This window comes from Oncorhynchus gorbuscha, linkage group LG16 (genome assembly GCF_021184085.1).
Source record: "Oncorhynchus gorbuscha isolate QuinsamMale2020 ecotype Even-year linkage group LG16, OgorEven_v1.0, whole genome shotgun sequence".
NCBI lineage: Eukaryota > Metazoa > Chordata > Actinopteri > Salmoniformes > Salmonidae > Oncorhynchus > Oncorhynchus gorbuscha.
The window spans coordinates 69,949,119-69,970,921 of NC_060188.1; the positions used below are offsets into that span (position 1 = coordinate 69,949,119).

At 44.1% G+C, this 21,803-nt stretch overlaps 1 protein-coding gene across 1 annotated transcript in view; it reads right to left on the reverse strand.

The window, feature by feature from the left end:
- Positions 1-21,803, reverse strand: part of tenm1 (teneurin transmembrane protein 1) — a 231,913-nt gene that overhangs the window by 90,158 nt on the left and 119,952 nt on the right. The window contains exons 7-11 of the mRNA XM_046306197.1: positions 12,485-12,693; positions 8,658-8,871; positions 7,430-7,531; positions 3,609-3,803; positions 501-701 (exon numbers count right to left, since the gene is read on the reverse strand). Coding sequence (XP_046162153.1) covers positions 501-701; positions 3,609-3,803; positions 7,430-7,531; positions 8,658-8,871; positions 12,485-12,693 — 921 coding nt within the window. The remainder of the gene's footprint in view (positions 1-500; positions 702-3,608; positions 3,804-7,429; positions 7,532-8,657; positions 8,872-12,484; positions 12,694-21,803) is intronic.

Consider the following 21,803-nt stretch of genomic DNA (forward strand, 5'->3'; position numbering starts at 1 on the left):
TGGCAATTTCTCGCATGGAATAGCCTTAATTTCTCAGAACAAGAATACACTGACGAGTTTCGGGAAGAAAGTTATTTGTTTCTGGCCATTTTGTGCCTGTAATCGAACCCACAAATGCTGATGCTCCAGATACTCAACTAGTCTAAAGAAGGCCAGTTTCATTGCTTCTTTAATCAGGACAACAGTTTTCAGCTGTGCTAACATAATTGGGTTTTCTAATGATCAATTAGCCCTTTAAAATTATAAACTTGGATTAGCTAACACAAAGTGCCATTGGAACACAGGAGTGATGGTTGCTGATAATGGGCCTCAGTACACCTATGTAGATATTCCATTAAAAATCTGCCGTTTCCAGCTACAATAGTCTTTTACAACATAAACAATGTCTACACTGTATTTCTGATCGATTTGATGTTATTTTAATGGACAAAAAAACAAGGACATTTCTAAGTGACCATAAACTTTTGAACAGTAGTGTACGTCATGGTTCTTGTACTCACCGGTGGAGCAGTCAGAGCCTGTCCAGCTGGAATCACAGGTACAGGTGCCAGAATCTGGCAGGTAGTTCCCATGGCCTGAACACTGCTCCTGGCACGCTGGCAGGGGACTCTCACAGTCTGGGCCTCCCCACCCCGGAGAACAAAGGCACTCCCCCTTCACACAAACACCATGGCCAGAACACTGAGGGTCCAGGCAGTCCACTGGCCATGCATAAAAAGGGAAGTGAGAGAGAGAGGGGGTAGATGGAGGGAGCATGATAGAGTGAAAAAGAGAGCAGGAGAGAGTAGCGATAGAGAAAGAGTAAATATTTCACATCCCTCCCTGAACATCTGTATATTGTTTGAATAATTGTTTCTTCTGGATTTCCTTTCTTCTATGCGTAGGCACTGACACGAAACATCCCCATCACATCTTTCCTCTAAGGATAGATTCTGACATAAAACATCCTATTCATACCATTCTTCTACGGGTAGGTAGTGACACAAAACATTCCCATCACACCTTTCCTCTATGGGTAGGGACACAAAATATCCCCCTCACACCTTTTGTCTATGGGTAGGTTCTGACACAAAACACCTCCGTCACACCTTTCCTATGGGTAGTTACTGACACAAAACATCCCCATCACACCTTTCCTCCATGGGTAGATTCTGACACAAAAATCCCTGTTACACCTTTCCTTTAAGGGTAGGTCCTGACACAAAACATCCCCATCACACCTTTCCTCTACAAGTAGGACATGACACAAAACATCCTAGTCACACTTTTACTCTTTGGGTAAGTTCTGACACAAAACATCCCCGTCATACCTATCCTCATGGGTAGGTGCTGACACAAAATATCCTAGTCACACCTTCCCTCTATGGGTAGGTTATGACACAAAACATCCCCATCACACCTTTCCTCTATGGGTAGGTTCTGACACAAAACCTCCCCATCACACCTTTCCTCTATGGGTAGGTGGATAGATCCTGACACAAAACATCCCCATCACACCTTTCCTCTATGGGTAGGTACTGACACAAAACATCCCCGTCACACCTTTCTTCTATGGGTAGTTTCTGATACAAAACATCCCCGTCACACCTTTCCTCTATGGGTAGTTTCTGACACAAAACATCCCCGTCACACCTTTCCTCTATGGGTAGTTTCTGACACAAAACATCCCCGTCACACCTTTCCTCTATGGGTAGGTTCTGACACAAAACATCCCCATCACACCTTTCCTCTATGGGTAGGTTCTGACACAAAACCTCCCCATCACACCTTTCCTCTATGGGTAGGTGGATAGATCCTGACACAAAACATCCCCATCACACCTTTCCTCTATGGGTAGGTACTGACACAAAACATCCCCGTCACACCTTTCTTCTATGGGTAGTTTCTGATACAAAACATCCCCGTCACACCTTTCCTCTATGGGTAGTTTCTGACACAAAACATCCCCGTCACACCTTTCCTCTATGGGTAGGTACTGACACAAAAAATCCCCATCACACCTTTCCTCTATGGGTAGGTACTACACACTGAAGAAGGCTGCAAAGCCGAAACCTCTGTGTCTGCTATCCCTAATGCAGTGAAAATAATAATACAAAAATAAAAAGTAAAGTAAGCTTTGTGACATCTTTTTCAGAGCAGACCCATCACACATTTTGTTTGTCTAGGTACTGACACAGAACATCCCCATCACACCTTTCTTTCCTCTATGGGTAGGTACAGACACAGAACATCCCCATCACACCTTTCCTCTATGGGTAGGTCCTGACACAGAACATCCCCATCACACCTTTCCTCTATGGGTAGGTCCTGACACAAAACATCCCCATCACACCTTTCCTCTATGGGTAGGTCCTGACACAAAACATCCCCATCACACCTTTCCTCTATGGGTAGGTCCTGACACAAAACATCCACATCACACATTTCCTCTATGGGTAGGTCCTGACACAAAACATCCCCATCACACCTTTCCTCTATGGGTAGGTCCTGACACAAACATCCCCATCACACCTTTCCTCTATGGGTAGGTCCTGACACAAAACATCCCCATCACACCTTTCCTCTATGGGTAGGTCCTGACACAAAACATCCCCATCACACCTTTCCTCTATGGGTAGGTCCTGACACAAAACATCCCCATCACACCTTTCCTCTATGGGTAGGTCATGACACAAAACATCCCCATCACATCTAGCTGATTTAACACATTGTCTGTGTACTTCTGTGGTGTGTATTCTAACAGTGTCACTGCAACCTTTCGAGAACATCGTGTCCAAGCAGTGAATGGTTTATTACTGAGAACCCATCGCACCGTGAGCAAAACATGTCCATCCACAAAAAATAACATTGAAACCTCTGCAGCTTTCACACATGATTCTCATAAAGACTGAACAACAAACAGCTTCAATCCATGTCTGAAGCTAATTGATCACATTTAGTTGTGATACACTTCAGAACAACCCCACCCCCCCAACTAATGCACACTACAAAAAAGAAAAAAGAAAAATCTATGCAGTGTTAACCACAGTAATTACCACAATGCTTGCAGGCTAGATCCTAGTCACAGGCTCATTGACTCAAGGTTATTCTCTAGCACGGATATCTCAGACAAAGCCAATAATTACCACTGGGTACAACTACCTTAGGACAATCAATTGATTTGGCTGCTTCATGTATAAGCATTCCTCATGACGTGTGTGAAAAGCGGTGAGTGGCTATGTGTGTGTGTAGAGGATAATCTATTGGATCAATCTGTTTTTGCACACAAAAACTCTCTCCATAATTAAAATGATGTGAGAGGAGGATACTGGATGTATTGTTGCTGTGGTTAAATAGTAATCAGACAATCTATCAGACAGTTTGGTGTGTGTCTAAAACCCAACAACAAACAGAATACTGGTTTGGTTAGTGGCTAAGAGCCCTGAACTAACAACGAGTGGCTTTTCCGGTAAAAAAAAATGATGTGGCATGCTTCTGTTGTTGCACTCTTGGATAAGGGATGCAACAAACCAAACCCCCTTGGCTAGGCTAAATGCAGCTGTATCCTATGTCTATCCCTATTCCTGTGTAAATAGTGATAATGATTATTATTAGAATAGGACCCTTGCCTTGTTCACAGTTGTTGCCCTTATAGGCAGGGCTGCACATACAGATGCCATTGACACAGGTGCCGTGGTTGGAGCAGGTGGGATCGATGCACTGGTCCTCCTGGATGTCACACTCGGGGCCCTTCCAGCCCGGGTGACACTGGCAGTAACCTTTCTCATAATCTCCATTGCCACTGCACAGGACAGGACAGGAGTCTGGAAGAAAAAAGACAGTACAGCAGCCCTTTAGAAATACTGTGGTGGAAAGAAAATACTTTGGTTTGTTATCATCCAAAACCTTAACTAAAAACTGGTTGTTATCCAAGATGTGAATTGTGAAGCTGTTTGTGTCATTCCAGCCCTAGAAGGTACTAGTCAGCTCTCACCCTGAGACCCCAGTGGCGATCTCCCCATGAGCCATATACCAGTTTTAACCAGGTTTCACCCATCACCAATATCTCCCTAATAAGCATGCAGCTGAAGTCACCTAATCCTCTCCCCTGATGGTAGTGCTTTAAGTACTCTCCCCTCTGCTGGGCGCAGGCCACGCACCCCTACTCAAACCCTCTTCCTGTGAAATCCACCTAATCTTTCAAGCATTTCAATTTTTCTTAAGTGGCACCTGAGTTAAACTCCAGTAGCTACGGCATGGCGCTGCAGCATCGGTATCTCCCTCCAACACCCCCCTCTATTCCCCAAGGCCCCTCTGTACACCAACCACATGAAAACATAATACAGTTTACTATAGAATTCTGTAGTATACTGTATTATTCCGTTACCTTGATCATGTGCAGTACTTACTATACAGTGTTGTACAGTATTATACTGTAGAATACTATAGTAAATACTACAGTATTATTTGACCAAAAACCACTTCAGTAAACACTACAGTAATGTCCGCAAAAACACCACAGTCTGCAAAAACACTATAGTATATACTGCAATATTTAATTTGCATTTACCCTGCTCATTCCCCTCCCCATATCCTAATTTGTGCCACCCATAAGTGAGAAATCTACACGCTAAGTATCGACCAGATATTATGTTCCCTTCAAGTTATAGAAAAGAGCAGAAGCTCTGAACTATCTGTTCAGAACCCAGTTCTATCTACCTTCAGGTTATGGAAAATGTGCTCTTTTATGATATCTCCAGTAGGTTTCCTCAAGAAGAAAGCCTCCACTTCTATGTTATAGATAATACAACAAAAACACTATAGTAAATACTACAGTAATGCTTGACAAAATACCACAGTATATTACAGTCTGCAAAACCACTACAGTAAATACTAATGTATACTACAATTTGTAAAAACACTACATTAATTGCTATAGTATAGATTTTATTTTACTACATTATTTATACTATCGTTAACTGTAAATACCACAGTATATTACAGTAAATATTCCAGAATTCACTTAGTCCGCAAAAACACTACAGTGAATAATATAGTATTTATACCATAGTATACTATAGTATTTTTCCATGTGGGAATTCAGCGCCTTACCATGAAAATGGATATTTACAAAATGAGGAAGAACGGAACCTCAGAGTCTCAGAGGCTGAGGCTTGGAGACTCATGGTAAACATCAGAGCAGAACGTACAGTGAGGTATAGATTCAATAGAGATGTTCACATGGCAAAAGGATCAGCGTAACGTCAATGGGACAGTTGTAAATCATGCAGTGCGTTATATCAAGATCGCAGATTTTAGAGTAACAACAAATGTCGGTACATAGAAGTGTCTTATATCGGCTGAAAACTTAAATTCTTGTTATTATAACTGCACTGTCCAATTTACAGTATCTACTACTGCGATAAAATGCCATGCTATTATTTAATGTGAGCTCCTAACAACAAAACACTATTTCAATGCGATAGGTTTGTAAAATTCACCTCTGAAGGTGAAATGTGTACTTACATTCTGAAATCTTGCTCTGATTTATCATCCAAAGGGTCCCAGAGATAACATGAAGTGTCGTTTGCTTATAAAAATTTCATTTTTCATATCCTAAAAAGGTCCATATAGCACATGCGATCGATTTTGTATTTCCACTGATTTGCAAAGAAAGGAATCTGTGAAAATCTCAACCTAAATGTTGTTTGAACGAGTCAAATCACATTCATATGTATTCCTCGGAGATCCTAGAAGGTAACAAGACTTAACTATTTAATTAGAGGTGTAGTATATCCTATAGGACACCATATTTGGTCAGAGAGCGACACCGATGATGCGGGTGGCCATCAATTGAAGGACTGTATCTTTGTCAAATAAGCACCAATCGGGGGTCAAACAAAGCTAGCTAGATAGCCAATGAGCTGGGCTTTACGGGAGTATCCGGAAACCCCGTCTCGGTCGCAAAATGTAGGCGCTAACCTTTTGCGACAGCATGCCTTTTCCTTTGGACACAACGTATAAGAATATTCAGAGTTATGAAGTTATGAAAACTGGTTGTTGATCTTATAATATGGCTACTAATACTTGGAACGCTAAATCAAAGTCCAAGTATGCAGATTTGACAATAGTCTTGCAGAAAAATGGAAAATGAATGTGAATGTCTCATTCACGATTTGTCCAAATGTACATGGGGACTTGGCACTAAAAGTATTGTTGTTCACTCATTTGTCAAGTTATCCATCTGAAACATTGCACATACACTGCTGCCATCTCGTGGACACTATCGAAATTACAACCAGAGTGATGGCTATAACTATGACCTTTCTCTTGCATTTCAAAGATGGTGGTAGAAAACGACTGGTTGTTTATTTCTTTGTATTTTCTTCTACCAGATCTATTGTGTTATATTCTCCTACATTCAATTCACATTTCCACAAACTTCAAAATAAATCCCTTCAAATGGTACCAAGAATATCCATATCCTTGCTTCAGGGCCTGAGCTACAGGCAGTTAGATTTGGGTATGTCATTTAGGTGAAAATTTAAAAAAGGGTGCTATCCCTAAGAAGTTTTAACCCTTTGGTGTGTAGCCTAAACACTACTCAAATCACTAACATGCTGCATTCCTATGCTATATTCCTCGTCTACAAGTATAGGCACTCAGTCATAGTGAACAATTTTCCAGAATGTCTTTGAAACCTGCAGAGCTACGTGAGAGAACATTGCTCCATTCTCCCCTTCTCTCTTCTGCCAGGATCTCTCATCCCTCCAGTCTGTCAGGCTGTTTATGGACAGTTACAGTGTGGAAGCTGCCTTTCAGACCCTGGCCTGTCCATTAGTCTCCATAATATGTCCCAGTTCCACACTGGGAACAGTAATAGACACATTATGCTCGCTACAGTGGCTCCCTGACCTCAGATCTAGGCAGAGACAGATTAAGGCATCCGTCCAGAGCGGGTTGGCCTGGGCAGAGAGAGACCTCACTGACCACAAAGTGGATCTGAAAGCCCCACTTCCGCTTGCTATCCTCATTTAATGCAAAGATTGTAAACAATCCTCAAAGACAATCAAAATACTCCCAGTCAGAGTGACTTTTGGCATTGATAATATTGGTAGTATCCACTATGAAGCACCAGGTTTAATACAAAAAAGTAGCCATTGTTATTTGACTATTTAGACTTTACTCTGCGGATTAATTTGATACTGGTAGATTTACAGAATAAAACATATATATAATATAATAATAATAATAATAATATATGCCATTTAGCAGACGCTTTTATCCAAAGCGACTTACAGTCATGTGTGCATATGATGGTCTATCTGACCAAAATCTCAATTTCAACCCAATATTATGTGAGCTTTCATTATGCACAAAAATGTAATTTAAATTTGTATGAATTCATTGGAAGATCCCACATATCTCAGAGGTGCTTAACTTACTATACCTTTTGAGCAGTCTGGTCCCAGGAAACCGCTGAAGCAGTGGCAGTGACCTGCCACACATTCCCCGTTCCCCTTACAGTTGGTGGAGCAGCCGTCCATGGTTTCTACAGACAGAGAAAGTGGTAAACAACACAACCATCCATGGTTTCTACAGACAGAGAAAGTGGTAAACAACACAACCGTCCATGGTTTCTACAGACAGAGAAAGTGGTAAACAACACAACCGTCCACGGTTTCTACAGACAGAGAAAGTGGTAAACAACACAACTGTCCGTGGTTTCTACAGACAGAGAAAGTGGTAAACAACACAACCGTCCATGGTTTCTACAGACAGAGAAAGTGGTAAACAACACAACCGTCCATGGTTTCTACAGACAGAGAAAGTGGTAAACAACACAACCGTCCGTGGTTTCTACAGACAGAGAAAGTGGTAAACAACACAACCGTCCGTGGTTTCTACAGACAGAGAAAGTGGTAAACAACACAACCATCCGTGGTTTCTACAAACAGAGAAAGTGGTAAACAACACAACCGTCCACGGTTTCTACAGACAGAGAAAGTGGTAAACAACACAACCGTCCATGGGCTAGACAGAAATACCTAGGAGAAAAATGGTGCCAAACTCAGGGTATAATGAACACTTTTACTTTGTGCATCCATTGAGACATATAATAATCTAACATGTTGCATTGTTTACAATAAGGTAACAGATATATGAGCATGAAGACAAAGGAAACTGACATGTACAGAACTACCCAGTACCATTTCTTTGCACTGCCTTTCAGACAACAATTCGTTTTAAAAGACAGAGCAAAATCATTTCCAGGAGAGGCTGGAAAGAGAGAGCATTAGAAGAAATACATTGGCTCATCTCTCAGCAGAGGCTTACAGATGGGTGACAAAAGGTCAGTCAATTAGGGATGACAGACTTTGCAGCACCTTGCAACGAGCAACAGAACTCAGCCGTTTTGATGTTAAAATGGCAGCCTGTTTCACACAATTCTTTTGGTGCAGAGAAAGAACTTAACAAAACATGTTTTTTTTTGTCTATTTGCAGCTATTGTATGAATGTTACAATTGCTTTGCTTTTTGAGTGCTTTTGTAACCACATTTTTTCTTATAAGACTTCATTACTGCTCACGAATATGATTGCATGGTGCATCAATGTTCATTAGTAACTGACACTGTGGAGCACCTATTCTACTTTTTACACCAATAGGAGCCAATTACCGATGGCAGTGCTGAGAACAAGAACTTGTTCCATTTTCTTTCCATCGTTGTAGAAAGCCAGGTACCAGGTTCCAGCGTCCATGTACTCTATGAAGCCCATCTCCTGGAGGGAGGCCAGGATCAGGTTCCTGGGAGAGGCGTTGGAATCCTCCGCCACCGTCTGAACCTCCTGTCTGATCAGCTGTTTCCCATCCAGGAGCTTGACAAAGTCAAACTGCAGTAGAAAAAGAAAACAATCAGATTAAAAATGAGGCAAAGGTTTGGAAGTCAAAAGCTGGGACATCACAAGCTCCTGGTTGGGTGTACTGACATGCTCTTGCTGACAGCGTGTATCAGGGATCCTCCAAAATCACAGCTCGGATATCTATGTCTGGGAACAGGCCAAAACATGAAATCATCATGCGCTGTATCATATCCTGTCATCCATCTTAAAATAACTTGAACTTAACCATATGCAAAGCTCCCGAGCCACCTTTTGACTTTGCCCTTGATGAGCTTAATAAGGAGACAGGCCCCCATGCTGCACTGCTGGATTACCAGATGAGTAGGATATGACAGTAGCCCTGGGTGTGATGCAGTGCCTTAGCTACACCAGTGTCACTCATGTTTGTGTGTGCTCTTGGAGATAAGCCGAGACCAGGGCTGGTATTACGCTGCTGTCGGCTGTTGACTGCATGCAGCAAAGCCTCTCCGTCTACTGGGCTCAGAGGGACGTCTGTCTTCACCCTTCCACCCGTCCTAAATAATAAACCCAGGGCTGGGTGAGGCCAGGTCCCAAACTCCAATGACATGCCCCCAGGCCTCAGAATCATTCTACGACTCAGGTTCTTCTTATGAGAAACAAATGCTCCCCTACGGAACAACAGCAAAACGATGTTTGTAATTCAGTAGAACCGCTGGGGCACAGTAGCCATCGGGCCCCTGCATTTCAAATCATCAGCGATGCAAAGCAGCAGAGGAGGGATCCCAGCCCCTCCATAATTCACTTTCAGCCGGGGATCAGCACATGATGTCACACTGAAGCGGAAATGGCCACTGTCTTTTCCATACAATCCCCTCGGCGCCAATAGTGACAAAATCTCATTGGAAGAAAAAAAAAAGGTCTGAACTGTGCGTGCCGCCCAGGGGACTGACTCAGATTAATGACTAAAACATCCTATTAGGATTCATCATGCGGAAGCCTGCTGGGTTTACTGGGGCCGGTGAAACAGCTTTGTGACAGATGAGTCACTTGTGTGCAGGTCTCACCGTGACCCTGAGTGCTCAGCCCCGTGACCTGCTGGGTATTCTATCAGCAGATGTAATGAGGGCCGGTCCGGAGGAACATATGCGTGACTGCATGCAGGGGCCAAAAACTGAACTGGGATCAACCGAATCAGCTGACCTGGCTGACAGAGACATCTAATGATGGTGTGGGATTCGTCAGCCCCACTCAGACAGGACTTGAATATGGTCCAACATACAGTTAGCTGGCTATATGCCAAGTGTGATTACTATAATGATTATGAGCATCCTTATGGAACAAAAAGGATGTCTATGTTTAAAAGGAACCTTTCAATTAGCATTAATTCATTGTTTGTCTGTATCCATGCACCTACATATGCAAATTAGTATGCAAAATAGACAGAAACAAGGAGGCTTTAATTGAGTTGACAGGTCTTAATTTCTTGAATGATTTGAACTGTTAATCTTAGATCATATCTATGCTAAGAAGCAGTGATTTGGGAGTTCAGGCATTTTACTGACATCACATTAGTTCCCCTAGATATTTCCTTAACTGTATTCATTCCATAACAATAAACTACATACATTGCAACTCATTATGCATTGGACAAAAGTACTGATAAGTAGCCAACAGTAATGTAGCTAATTCACTAATCGGTGAAGTGATCAAACTTAACATAAAGGCACCACACCTGCTTGATCAATTCATTTTATTGTGGGTTTCAATATAGGTGAAGAGTGAGACTGAAGGATGAGAGATGGATGAGGAGGAAAGGAAGGTGTGCATACGAGCTGGGGTACACGTGGATCTGTGCATGTGTGGATCTGTGCATATACCCAGCTGTGCATATAGTTACTTACAGTTGAAGTCGGAAGTTTACATACACTTAAGTTGGAATCATTTAAACTGGTTTTTCAACCACACCACACATTTCTTGTTAACAAACTATAGTTTTGGCAAGTCCGTTAAGACATCTACTTTGTGCATGACACAAGTAATTTTTTCCAACAGATGTTTACAGACCGATTATTTCACAATTCATGTGGGTCAAAAGTTGACATACACTAAATGGACTGTGCCTTCAAACAACTTGGAAAATTCCAAATTATGTCCTGGCTTTAGAAGCTTCTGATAGGCTAATTGACATAATTTGAGTCCATTGGAGGTGTACCTGTGGATGTATTTCAAGGCCTACCTTCAAACTCAGTGCCTCTTTGTTTGACCATGGGAAAATCAAAATAAATCAGCCAAGACCTCAGAAAAAAAATTGTAGACCTCCACAAGTCTGGTTCATCCTTGGGAGCAATTTCCAAACGCCTGAAGGTACCACGTTCATCTGTACAAACAATAGTACATAAATATAAACACCATGGGACCACGCAGCCTTCACACCGCTCAGGAAGGAGACGCGTTCTGTCTCCTAGAGATGAATGTACTTTGGTGCGAAGAGTGCAAATCAATCCCGGAACAACCGCAAAGGACCTTGTGAAGATGCTGGAGGAAACAACGACAAAAGTATCTATAGCCACAGTAAAACAAATCCTACATCGACATAACCTGAAAGGCCGCTCAGCAAGGAAGAAGCCACTGCTCCAAAACCGCCATAAAAAAGCCAGACTACGGTTTGCAACTGCACATGGGGACAAAGAATGTACTTTTTGGAGAAATGTCCTCTGGTCTGATGAAACAAAAATAGAACTGTTTGGTCATAATGACCATAGTTATGTTTGGAGGAAAAAGGGGGATGCTTGCAAGCCGAAGAACACCATCCCAACTGTGAAGCACGGCGGTGGCAGCATTATGTTGTGGGGGTGCTTTGCTGCAGGAGGGACTGCAGCAAAGTAGATGGCATCATGAGGCAGGAAAATTATGTGGATATATTGAAGCAACATCTCAAGACATCAGTCAGGAAGTTAAAGCTTGGTCGCAAATGGGTCTTCCAAATGGACAATGACCCCACGCATACTTCCAAAGTTGTAGCAAAATGGCTTAAGGACAACAAAGGCAAGGTATTGGAGTGGCCATCACAAAGCCCTGACCTTAATCCTAAAGATCATTTGTAGGCAGAACTGAAAAAGCGTGTGTGAGCCAGGAGGCCTACAAACCTGACTCAGTCACACCAGCTCTGTCAGGAGGAATGGGCCAAACTTCACCCAACTTATTGGGGGAGCTTGTGGAAGGCTACCCAAAACGTTTAACCCAGGTTAAAAAATTTAAAGGCAATGCTACCAAATACTAATTGAGTGTATGTAAACTTCTGACCCATTGGGAATGTGATGAAATACATAAAAGCTGAAATAAATAATTCTCTCTACTATTATTCTGACATTTCACATTCTTAAAATAAAATGGTGATCCTAACTGACCTTAGACAGGGAATTTTTACTAAGATTAAATGTCAGGAATTGTGAAAAACTGAGTTTAAATGTATTTGGTAAAGGTGTACAGTATGTAAACTTCCGACTTCAACTGTATGTGTGTTGGGGTGTTTCAGTCATTGTATAGGTTGGTGTGGGAATACATAAGAGCCTACAGTATGATCGTTTACATGGGAGTGGATGTAATGCTCTTATGTGTATGAGGTAGGTAGGGGGTACAGCACCTGTGTGTGTGTAGGTGGGATGTTCCTCCGTCCATAGATCCCCAAGAGGGCGTCCCGTGCCAGAGAGACGTTGAACTTGACATACTTAGGATGGTGGATGGTGATGTGGAAACGCCAGAACAGACCGGGTGGAATGGCCTGGATCACCTCGGTACCAATGTCCACCTCCCCTCGGTCTATCGCTTTCCCCCTGTGGAATAGCTCCTTATCTATATGGTGTATAAAAACACACACACACACACACACACACACACACACACACACACACACACACACACACACACACACACACACACACACACACACACACACACACACACACACACACACACACACACACACACACACACACACACACACACACACACACACACACACACACACACACACACACACAGCGTCTGTTGCTGCATGTAGATATTGGCTATCCCACTTTACCTCTATCAGATAATGAGAGGAAATACAGGCAGACTTTAATCTGTTTCATTTCATTGCCACAACTAATAAATCCTCCTCTGTCCTTTTAGGAAACATTTTATCCTCATTGTCAGATGAAGCCCTACATCTTCTCAAACTGGAGCTAAAACACTGTGAACAGACACAGAAACAAACCACATCCAATATGGTGTATCCAGGAGAAGACCAGCAAGCTACCGGATGCTTGTACAAACAACTCACACATCCAGGCGTGAACTAATTATTCTGTGCTGATAACCTCTGGTGTGAGTTCTCTGGCAGGTACGCCAACACACCAGGGTGTCACATTATTGATTCCCTCTCTCATGGCGGGTAACATGAGATCAGCTCAGCTCTACTGTACATATTAAGCTATATTCTATCTGTCTTGTGTCTTCTTACCTTCACATTACTCACTGTACAGAGAGCTCTGGAAACCACATTTTTAAATGCGCTTTAATTGTATGTATGGAATATTAAAAAGCATCTAAATGCACATACATGTCTTGAGTCTAGATATCGACGGACACGGATTGATCACACATTAGCCTCGACAACAACCTTGTGAAAAAGATTGGTTCGGTAATCATAGAAACTGGGCTCCAGAAAACCTGGAGCAGGTGGACACTGTTGCTACTAGAATAGTTTTACTAGCTCAACCACTGTATAGCTGTGTGATGCTGTTTAGGAGAGGTGGTGTTTGGTCTGTGCTACTGCCACCACAGAACATATCACAGGTTAATGAAGGCATATCTAGCTCGTGCTTCTCCTGCAGGCCATCTTACCTGTCACTTACACTGGGTTCAGAGAGGGGGGGGCAGAAAATAAATTTGAAAAGTGCTTCAAAATAGTCTGACATACAAGCAAATTAATTCTCATAGCCTAAGGGCTATCCTGATAAAACAATTATTCCAGTAATCCATTTTCAATGAAACCGTCTTTTCAATTACAGTTTTAATTCCCCCCCCCTCACTTAATGGACATCTGAATAGAACACGCTTTTAATATGTGGGTCTGTCTGTTGATTGAGACAATGCAAAATAATATGGTTATTCTATTTCCTGTAATCCCTCAGATCTATGCTGAGAATAATCAAATTGCTATTCTAAAGAACATTTGCAAACCAATTACAGGATCAATTATATATAGAGGACTGGGCCAACACAACATGCCCTCTAAAATCCCTTTTGATTTATCTTATTTTAACCAACATTCCGTCTCGTTTTAATGCTTCTCATGTTTTTGCTAATGATATAACCCATGGGAAAAAAACAGTTCAATCAATGTTGTTTCCACATAATTTCAACAACGAAAAATCTATGTGATGACGTTGATTCAACGTGGAAAACTAATTGGATTTACAAAAACGTCAGGGAATTTTGTATTTTTTTCAACCAATTTTTAACCTGAAAAGGTTGGTAAAATTCCTAAAGTACCTCAATGTATCTGTAAGGTTCTATATTAATTTTCTTAGTCAACCTTGTGTTCTGTTTCGTTATGTTCTTGAACGTAGCCCTGTCTTAATTTTTTGTTAATTGATTTCACCTGTGTTAGTTACTCACCTAGTCTCTTCAGTCACTTATTTAGTTCAGTTCATTCTGTTTGTGCCTTTGTGAGGTAATGTTTGTTTTGACTCTACTCATCCTTTTCCTAGCTTGTTTGTGAGAACCAAGGGCGGCAGGTAGCCACGTGGTTAGAGCGTTGGACTAGTAACTGAAAGGTTGCAAGAACAAATCCCTAAGCTGACAAGGTAAAAATCTGTTGTTCTGCCCCTGAACAAAGCAGTTAACCCACTGTTCCTAGGCTGTCACTGTCAATAAGAATTGGTTCTTAACGGACTTGCCTAGTTAAATAAAGGCAAAAAAACAGGAAAGCCTTCAGGCCCAGTTTTGATTCACCTGCCTGTTTGCTTACCTGTGTATGACCATTGCCTGCCTGTGACCACAATTCCTGCCCTTTGCGATGGCAAAATAAACACCTGCCGTGCTCTGCGTGTGAATCTACAACTTTTTCTCCCTGATTATTCATTACAGTATCATCATGGAAAAGAAACTGGAAGCAGTTTGAAACTTTTTTTTCATGATGTTTTAAACATTTCCTGGAATTTAGTTGAATTCATCCCTGATGTAGAATTAGCCTTTTCTTACGACTATAAAGCATTCCTGAATGTATACAACAGGCACGCCCCTTTCAAACAATACTGAATTCAGGGAAGAGACAACCCTTGTTTTTCAGACGAACAAGCTGAAATCATAAGGAAATGGAATGCTTCGTGGGTTAAAGCAAGATGGTCTGATTCAGCTGATTGGGTGGCCTTGGAATCAGGGTGTGACTATGACCTGAAAGCAGACCTTTACCTCAAATCTACTGTTGATAATCTGAATAATCCTTTCAAATATTGGCAAGTAATGAAAGGTTTAGAGTGCAAAAAGATGCACAGCTCCCTAAACAACTGCTGGTTGACTCACAGGTGGTCACTGAGAGACCTCTATTCTTAACTCTTTTAATCAACATTTTCTTGATGCAGGCAGATTATTTGATAGGGTTAAAGGCTTACATGAGCCACCTGTGAAATGACCTGAACCTCCCGAGCACTCTATCTCCAGGTTCTCCTTCTCACCCGTCTCAGGTGTGTAGAGCCTGTCAGGATTTGGCCAGGATTGTTCCGTTTTTTTGGTCACTAGATGTCCCCATTGTGCCTTTTGACCTTTTGTTTTCCCTTGATCTCCATTATTATTTGCACCTGTACCTCGTTTCCCCTGATTGTATTTAAACCCTTTGTTTTCCTCAGTTCTGTGCTCTGTGTTTGTATGTTAGCACCCAGTCCTAGTACTCTGTGAACTCTTGTGGATCCCGGTGGACTCTCTTGTGGAATTCTGTTTTTTGTTCTTGTTTTTTAAAGTTTTTTTTTAGTATCTTTTCAGGCTTCTTGTGCTATACCTTCCACCTTGTGGATTTACCTTTTTGTCTTGGAGGATTACCTTTGTTCTTGTGGAATTCCTTTTGAGGTTGTGGAGTTACATGTTTTCCTGAAGAACTTCACTTTGTACTTCATTAAATACACCGTCTCAAGTACTGCTGTGTCTGCCTCATCTTCTGGGTTCTGCCGACTATTCGTGGCTCAGTTGGTTAAGTGACTGTTTCTCACTCTGGAGACCCGGGTTCGTAACCGGGTCCTGACAGAAACACAGAGCCAAAAATGAACCCAGAGGCAGCCAGTTCCCAGGACCTTGTTGCCATGCTGTCCCACCACCAGGAGACTGTCCAACGCCACGAAGCCGCCCTGGTTCAGCAAGAGGCCTTAATGGCTAGACATTCTCATCTTCTGTCGGAGATGCTGACTTCCATAAAGCAGATATCTGATCGACTTACCCCGGCAACAGTTCCCGTCCCAGTACCTCAGATTCACGTATCCATGGCAGTTAACCCTCTGGCTGAACCTTGTCTTCCACCTCCCCAACGGTTCTCAGGTGATCCAAGTGCTTGTAAAGGGTTTCTCACCCAATGTTCTCTCTCCTTTGAGCTGCAACCCTCGTTGTTCACCACCGACCGGTCTAAGATCGCATATATCATCACCCTGCTGTCGGAAAAAGCCCTGGCCTGGGCTACTGCTGTGTGGGATGCCCATAATTCCTGCTGTGCCAGCTACTCTGCCTTTGCTGAGGAATTCAAACGAGTGTTTCAAGGCCCAAGCAGTGGTCCTGACTCAGCCAAACAGCTCCTGACTCTCCACCAAGGTCGGCGCAGCGTGACGGTCTATGCCATCCAGTTCCGCATGGTGGCAGCAGCGAGTGGCTGGAACAACGAGGCGCTCACGGTGTGCTTTCTGAAAGGCCTTTCCGACACTATCCAAGATGAACTGGCCACTCGGGAACCACCGGACAATCTCGAGTCCCTGATCAAGTTGGCCTCACGCATTGACCAGCGTCTGAGAGAGAGAGAACTCAACCGTAGACCTCTAGCCCCTATCAGTCCCAGCTCCGAGCCCCCACCTTTATCCTCGCTGGCTCCACCGGAACCCATGCAGATTGGACGCATCTCCCAGGCTGAGAGAGACCGCCGGATGAGGGAGCTACGCTGTCTATATTGCGGCAAACCGGGCCATTTCCGTTCCACGTGTCCCGGGCTCCAGGGAAACGCTCTGTCCCGTACAGACCGGGGGGGAACTGTAATGGGAAACATAACCTTCTCCCATCTGCCCAACTCTGCTCATTCCAGTCACCCTTTCCTGGGACAACCACAAGCTTCACCTTCAAGCCTTGGTAGACTCAGGTAACTTCATGGATGGTGTCTGGGCGAAGGAGAATGGCGTTCCCTCTCAACCTCTAAGTGACCCCATGAGGGTTACTACATTGGATGGAAGCCCTTTGGGATCTGGACTTGTCACTCATGTCACTACCTCCTTGCGACTTTCAGTTTCACAACACCAGGAATTGATGAACTTTCATTTGATCTCCTGTTCAGAGTTCCCTCTCGTCCTTGGATACCCCTGGCTTCACAGCCATAACCCTCACATCGACTGGTCTGTGGGCACTATCAAGCAGTGGGGTCCTATGTGCCAAGCTACTTGTATTTTCCCGAATTCCCCGAGTTCTACTCCCAAGTCTTTAGAATCCATCGACCTGACCCGAGTTCCCGAGTGTTACCATGACCTCAAACTGGAATTTAGCAAACAGAGGGCCACCATGCTACCACCCCATAGAACTTATGATTGCCCCATCAAACTGTTTCCGGGCACTTGCCCCCCCAGGGGTTGGATCTTTTCCCGAACGAGCTGCTATGGATACCTACATCAAGGACGCTCTGGAAGCAGGCCTCATGCGTCCATCCACCTCCCCGGCGGGAGCAGGGTTTTTCTTTGTGGCCAAGAAAGACGGTGGATTACATCCTTGCATCGACTACTGGGGACTCAATGCCATAACCGTCCGTAACCGTTACCCGCTACCCCTTATGGCCGCAGCCTTCGAGCTGCTCCAGGAAGCAGTTGTTTTCACCAAGCTTGACCTGCGGAACGCATACCATCTTGTGCGGATCAGACCTGGTGACGAGTGGAAGACCGCTTTCAACACGCCTACTGGTCACTATGAATACTTGGTGATGCCCTTCGGCCTGACCAACGCCCCAGTGGTGTTCCAAGCGCTCATAAACGATGTGCTTAGGGATATGCTTAACATATTTGTGTTCGTTTACTTGGATGACATCCTCATCTTTTCGAGCTCTCTTCAAGAACACACAAAGCATGTCAGACAAGTACTCAAATGCCTCCTAGACAGCCATCTGTACGTTAAGCCGGAAAAATGTGAATTCCATTCATCCCGAGTACAATTCCTGGGATTTGTAGTGGAACCCGGTCGAGTCCAAATGGACGCCAGGAAGGTAGGGGCGGTAGCGGATTGGCCCACCCCCAAATCCGTTAAGGAAGTTCAGCGTTTCCTGGGCTTCACTAACTTTTACCGCATGTTCATCAAGAACTTCAGCTTGGTGGCAGCCCCTCTCTCAGCTTTAACCAAGGGTGGCAATGCAAGGTTTTTGTGGGGAAGAGAAGCTGAGACGGCCTTCCAAGGACTCAAGCAGCGCGTCCTCTCTGCTCCCATCCTGATACTACCGACTACGGATGAACCGTTTGTGGTGGAGGTAGACGCCTCAAAGGGTTGGTGTTGGAGCTGTCCTGTCTCAGAGGGGTGAAGACATGAAGCTTCATCCGTGCGCTTTCTTCTCACACCGGCTTACCCCGGCTGAGAGGAACTACGATGTGGGGGATCGTGAACTCCTAGCGGTTAAAATGGCATTGAAGGAATGGAGACACTGGCTCGAGGGGGCTTCTCACCCGTTTCAAGTGCTTACGGACTACAAAAATCTGGAGTATATCCAGCAGGCGAAGCGGTTGAACTCTAGACAAGCTAGATGGTCTCTTTTCTTCAATCGATTCCAGTTTATCCTCACCTATCAGCCCGGGTCGAAGAATCTCAAACCGGATGCCCTGTCCCGAGTCTACGCTCCTGCCATTCGAGATGACACGGACGTGCCTGTCCTTCCTGCTGCTAAGATCGTGGCTCCGATCTCGTGGCAAGTTGAGGATACCGTGAGACGAGCTCAAGCTATTGAACCGGACCCGAAAGGAGGTCCTGCCAATCGGTTGTTTGTCCCCAAGGCAGTGAGGACTCAGGTCCTTCTGTGGGGGCACTCCTCTCGCCTCATCTGTCACCCGGGCGTAGGTCGCACCTTGGAGTTCATCCAGCGTAAGTTCTGGTGGCCTACCATAAGAGAAGACGTTGCCACTTTCGTCAATGCCTGCCCCGTGTGCTGCCAGGGCAAATCTTCTCACCTCCACCCGCAAGGACTCCTTCACCCTTTACCTGTTCCCCACAGACCCTGGTCCCATATCTCGTTGGACTTTATTACTGGCCTTCCTCCATCCCATGGCAATACTACTATCCTAGTCATAATCGACAGGTTTTCTAAGGCGGCCAGGTTCGTCCCTCTAAGTTACCTTCTGCCAAGGAAACGGCTGAGTTGGTAATTAATCATGTGTTCCGAGTCTTCGGCATTCCTCAAGGTCCCCAGTTCGCCTCTAGGTTTTGGAAGGCCTTCTGCCAACTCATGGGGGCTTCTGCCAGTCTATCTTCAGGGTACCATCCGGAGTCCAACGGCCAAACAGAGAGGATGAATCAAGAGCTGGAAACCACCCTCCGATGTATGACTCGTAACAACCCGTCCACATGGTCGTCCTTCATTGTTTGGGCCGAATACGCGCACAACACCTTGCGCTCCTCCTCCACTGGTATGTCCCCGCACGAGTGTCAGTTTGGCTATGCCCCTCCATTGTTCCCGGACCAGGAGGCAGAAGTCAGAGTGCCTTCAGCCTTCAAGTTCGTCAGACGCTGTCTGCTTATGTGGAGGAAGACCCGTCTTAATCTTATGCGTTCCTCACAGAGGTACCAACAACAAGCCAACAGACGTCGCCGTCCCGGGCCTACCCTGCGCCCCGGCCAGAGAGTCTGGCTCTCCACAAGAGACTTACCACTACGGGTGGAGTCTCGCAAGCTGTCCCAAAAATACATCGGTCCCTTTAAGGTTGCCAGGAGAGTTAACCCAGTTTCTTATCGCCTACACTTACCCAGATCCCTTAAGATTAATCTCACATTTCCTTATTTAAACCTGTTGTTTTTTCTCCCCTTGTCCCAGCAGACACCTCCCCCTCCGCCTCGTGTCATTGGAGGCCAGCCGGCTTATACCGTCCATCGGATACTGGATTCCCGCCGGGTGCAGCGGTCCTGGCAGTATCTGGTGGACTGGGAAGGCTACGGTCCCGAGGAGCGCTCCTGGGTTCTTGCCAAAGACATACTGGACCCTGACCTTATTCGTCAGTTCAGGGCCCTCCACCCTGAGAGAGCTGGTAGGAACATCAGGAGCCGTTCCTAGGGGGGGATTCTGTCAGGATTTGGCCAGGGTTGTTCCGTTTTTTTGGTCACTAGATGCCCCCATTGTGCCTTTTGACCTTTTGTTTTCCCTTGATCCCCATTATTATTTGCACCTGTACCTCGTTTCCCCTGATTGTATTTAAACCCTCTGTTGTGCTCTGTGTTTGTATGTTAGCACCCAGCCCTAGTACTCTGTGAACTCTTGTGGATCCCGGTGGACTCTCTTGTGGAATTCTGTTTTTTGTTCTTGTTTTTTATTTTTTATTTGAGTATCTTTTCAGGCTTTTTGTGCTATACCTTCCACCTTGTGGATTTACCTTTTTGTCTTGGAGGATTACCTTTGTTCTTGTGGAATTCCTTTTGAGGTTGTGGAGTTACATGTTTTCCTGAAGAACTTCACTTTTTACTTCATTAAATACACAGTCTCAAGTACTGCTGTGTCTGCCTCATCTTCTGAGTTCTGCTGACTATTCGTGGCTCAGTTGGTTAAGTGACTGTTTCTCACTCCGGAGACCTGGGTTCGTAACCGGGTCCTGACAGAGCCCTGAGATCAACTGACGTTAAAAATAAATAATATAATAATAAAACATATCCCCTGGCCCTAATGATCTAGACCCCTGTCTACTACAAAAAGCTGAAGACAACATTACTCCCCCTTTAACATACATATTTAACTTCACCCTAGAATGTAATAATCTCCAAGTTATGGAAATCAGCATTTATCCTACCTCTTTTGAATGAAATTGATCCCACCACTGATCCCACCACTGAATAACTATCTGCCAATATCTAAATAGTCTGTTCTGACAAAGGTATTGAAGTCCCTAGTCAATAAGCAGCTAAAAGTCCTACCTCCAGGAAAACAATATTTTGCGTGGTATGCAATCAGGTTTCAGGTCTAGCCACAGCACTGTCACAGCAACATTGAAGGTTTTGAATGATATTCACTCTGCTCTGGATAAGTAGCTGCATTGAGTATCTGTATTCATAGACTTGTCAAAGGCATTTGTGACAGTGAACCACACTGTCTTGGTGCAGAGATTTGAAGTGTATTGGGATTACTGGTCATGCTCTGGAGTGGTTTGTGAACTACATGCCAAATTGAACCCAGTGTGTTAAGGCAGACGGTTGTCAGACACCGTGGAGTTGTGCTCGGATATGCCTCAAGGATACATTTTAGGTCCCGTTTATTTTCTATATCAACAACATTGGGAGACATATTGAGACAGCTGATGTGCATTTTAATGCAGATTACACTTCTCTATTCAAGTGGCAGCAGTTTGACAGCAGACAGCTTTTAACATCATTCAACAGAATCTGTATAATTTGAAGCTTGTTCTGAATTCCTCTGAAACCAAATGAATGGTATTTTCCAATACTAATCACTCTGAAAACCATGTAATTACTACCTTGGAATGACATTCTATAGAGCAAGTCAAAAT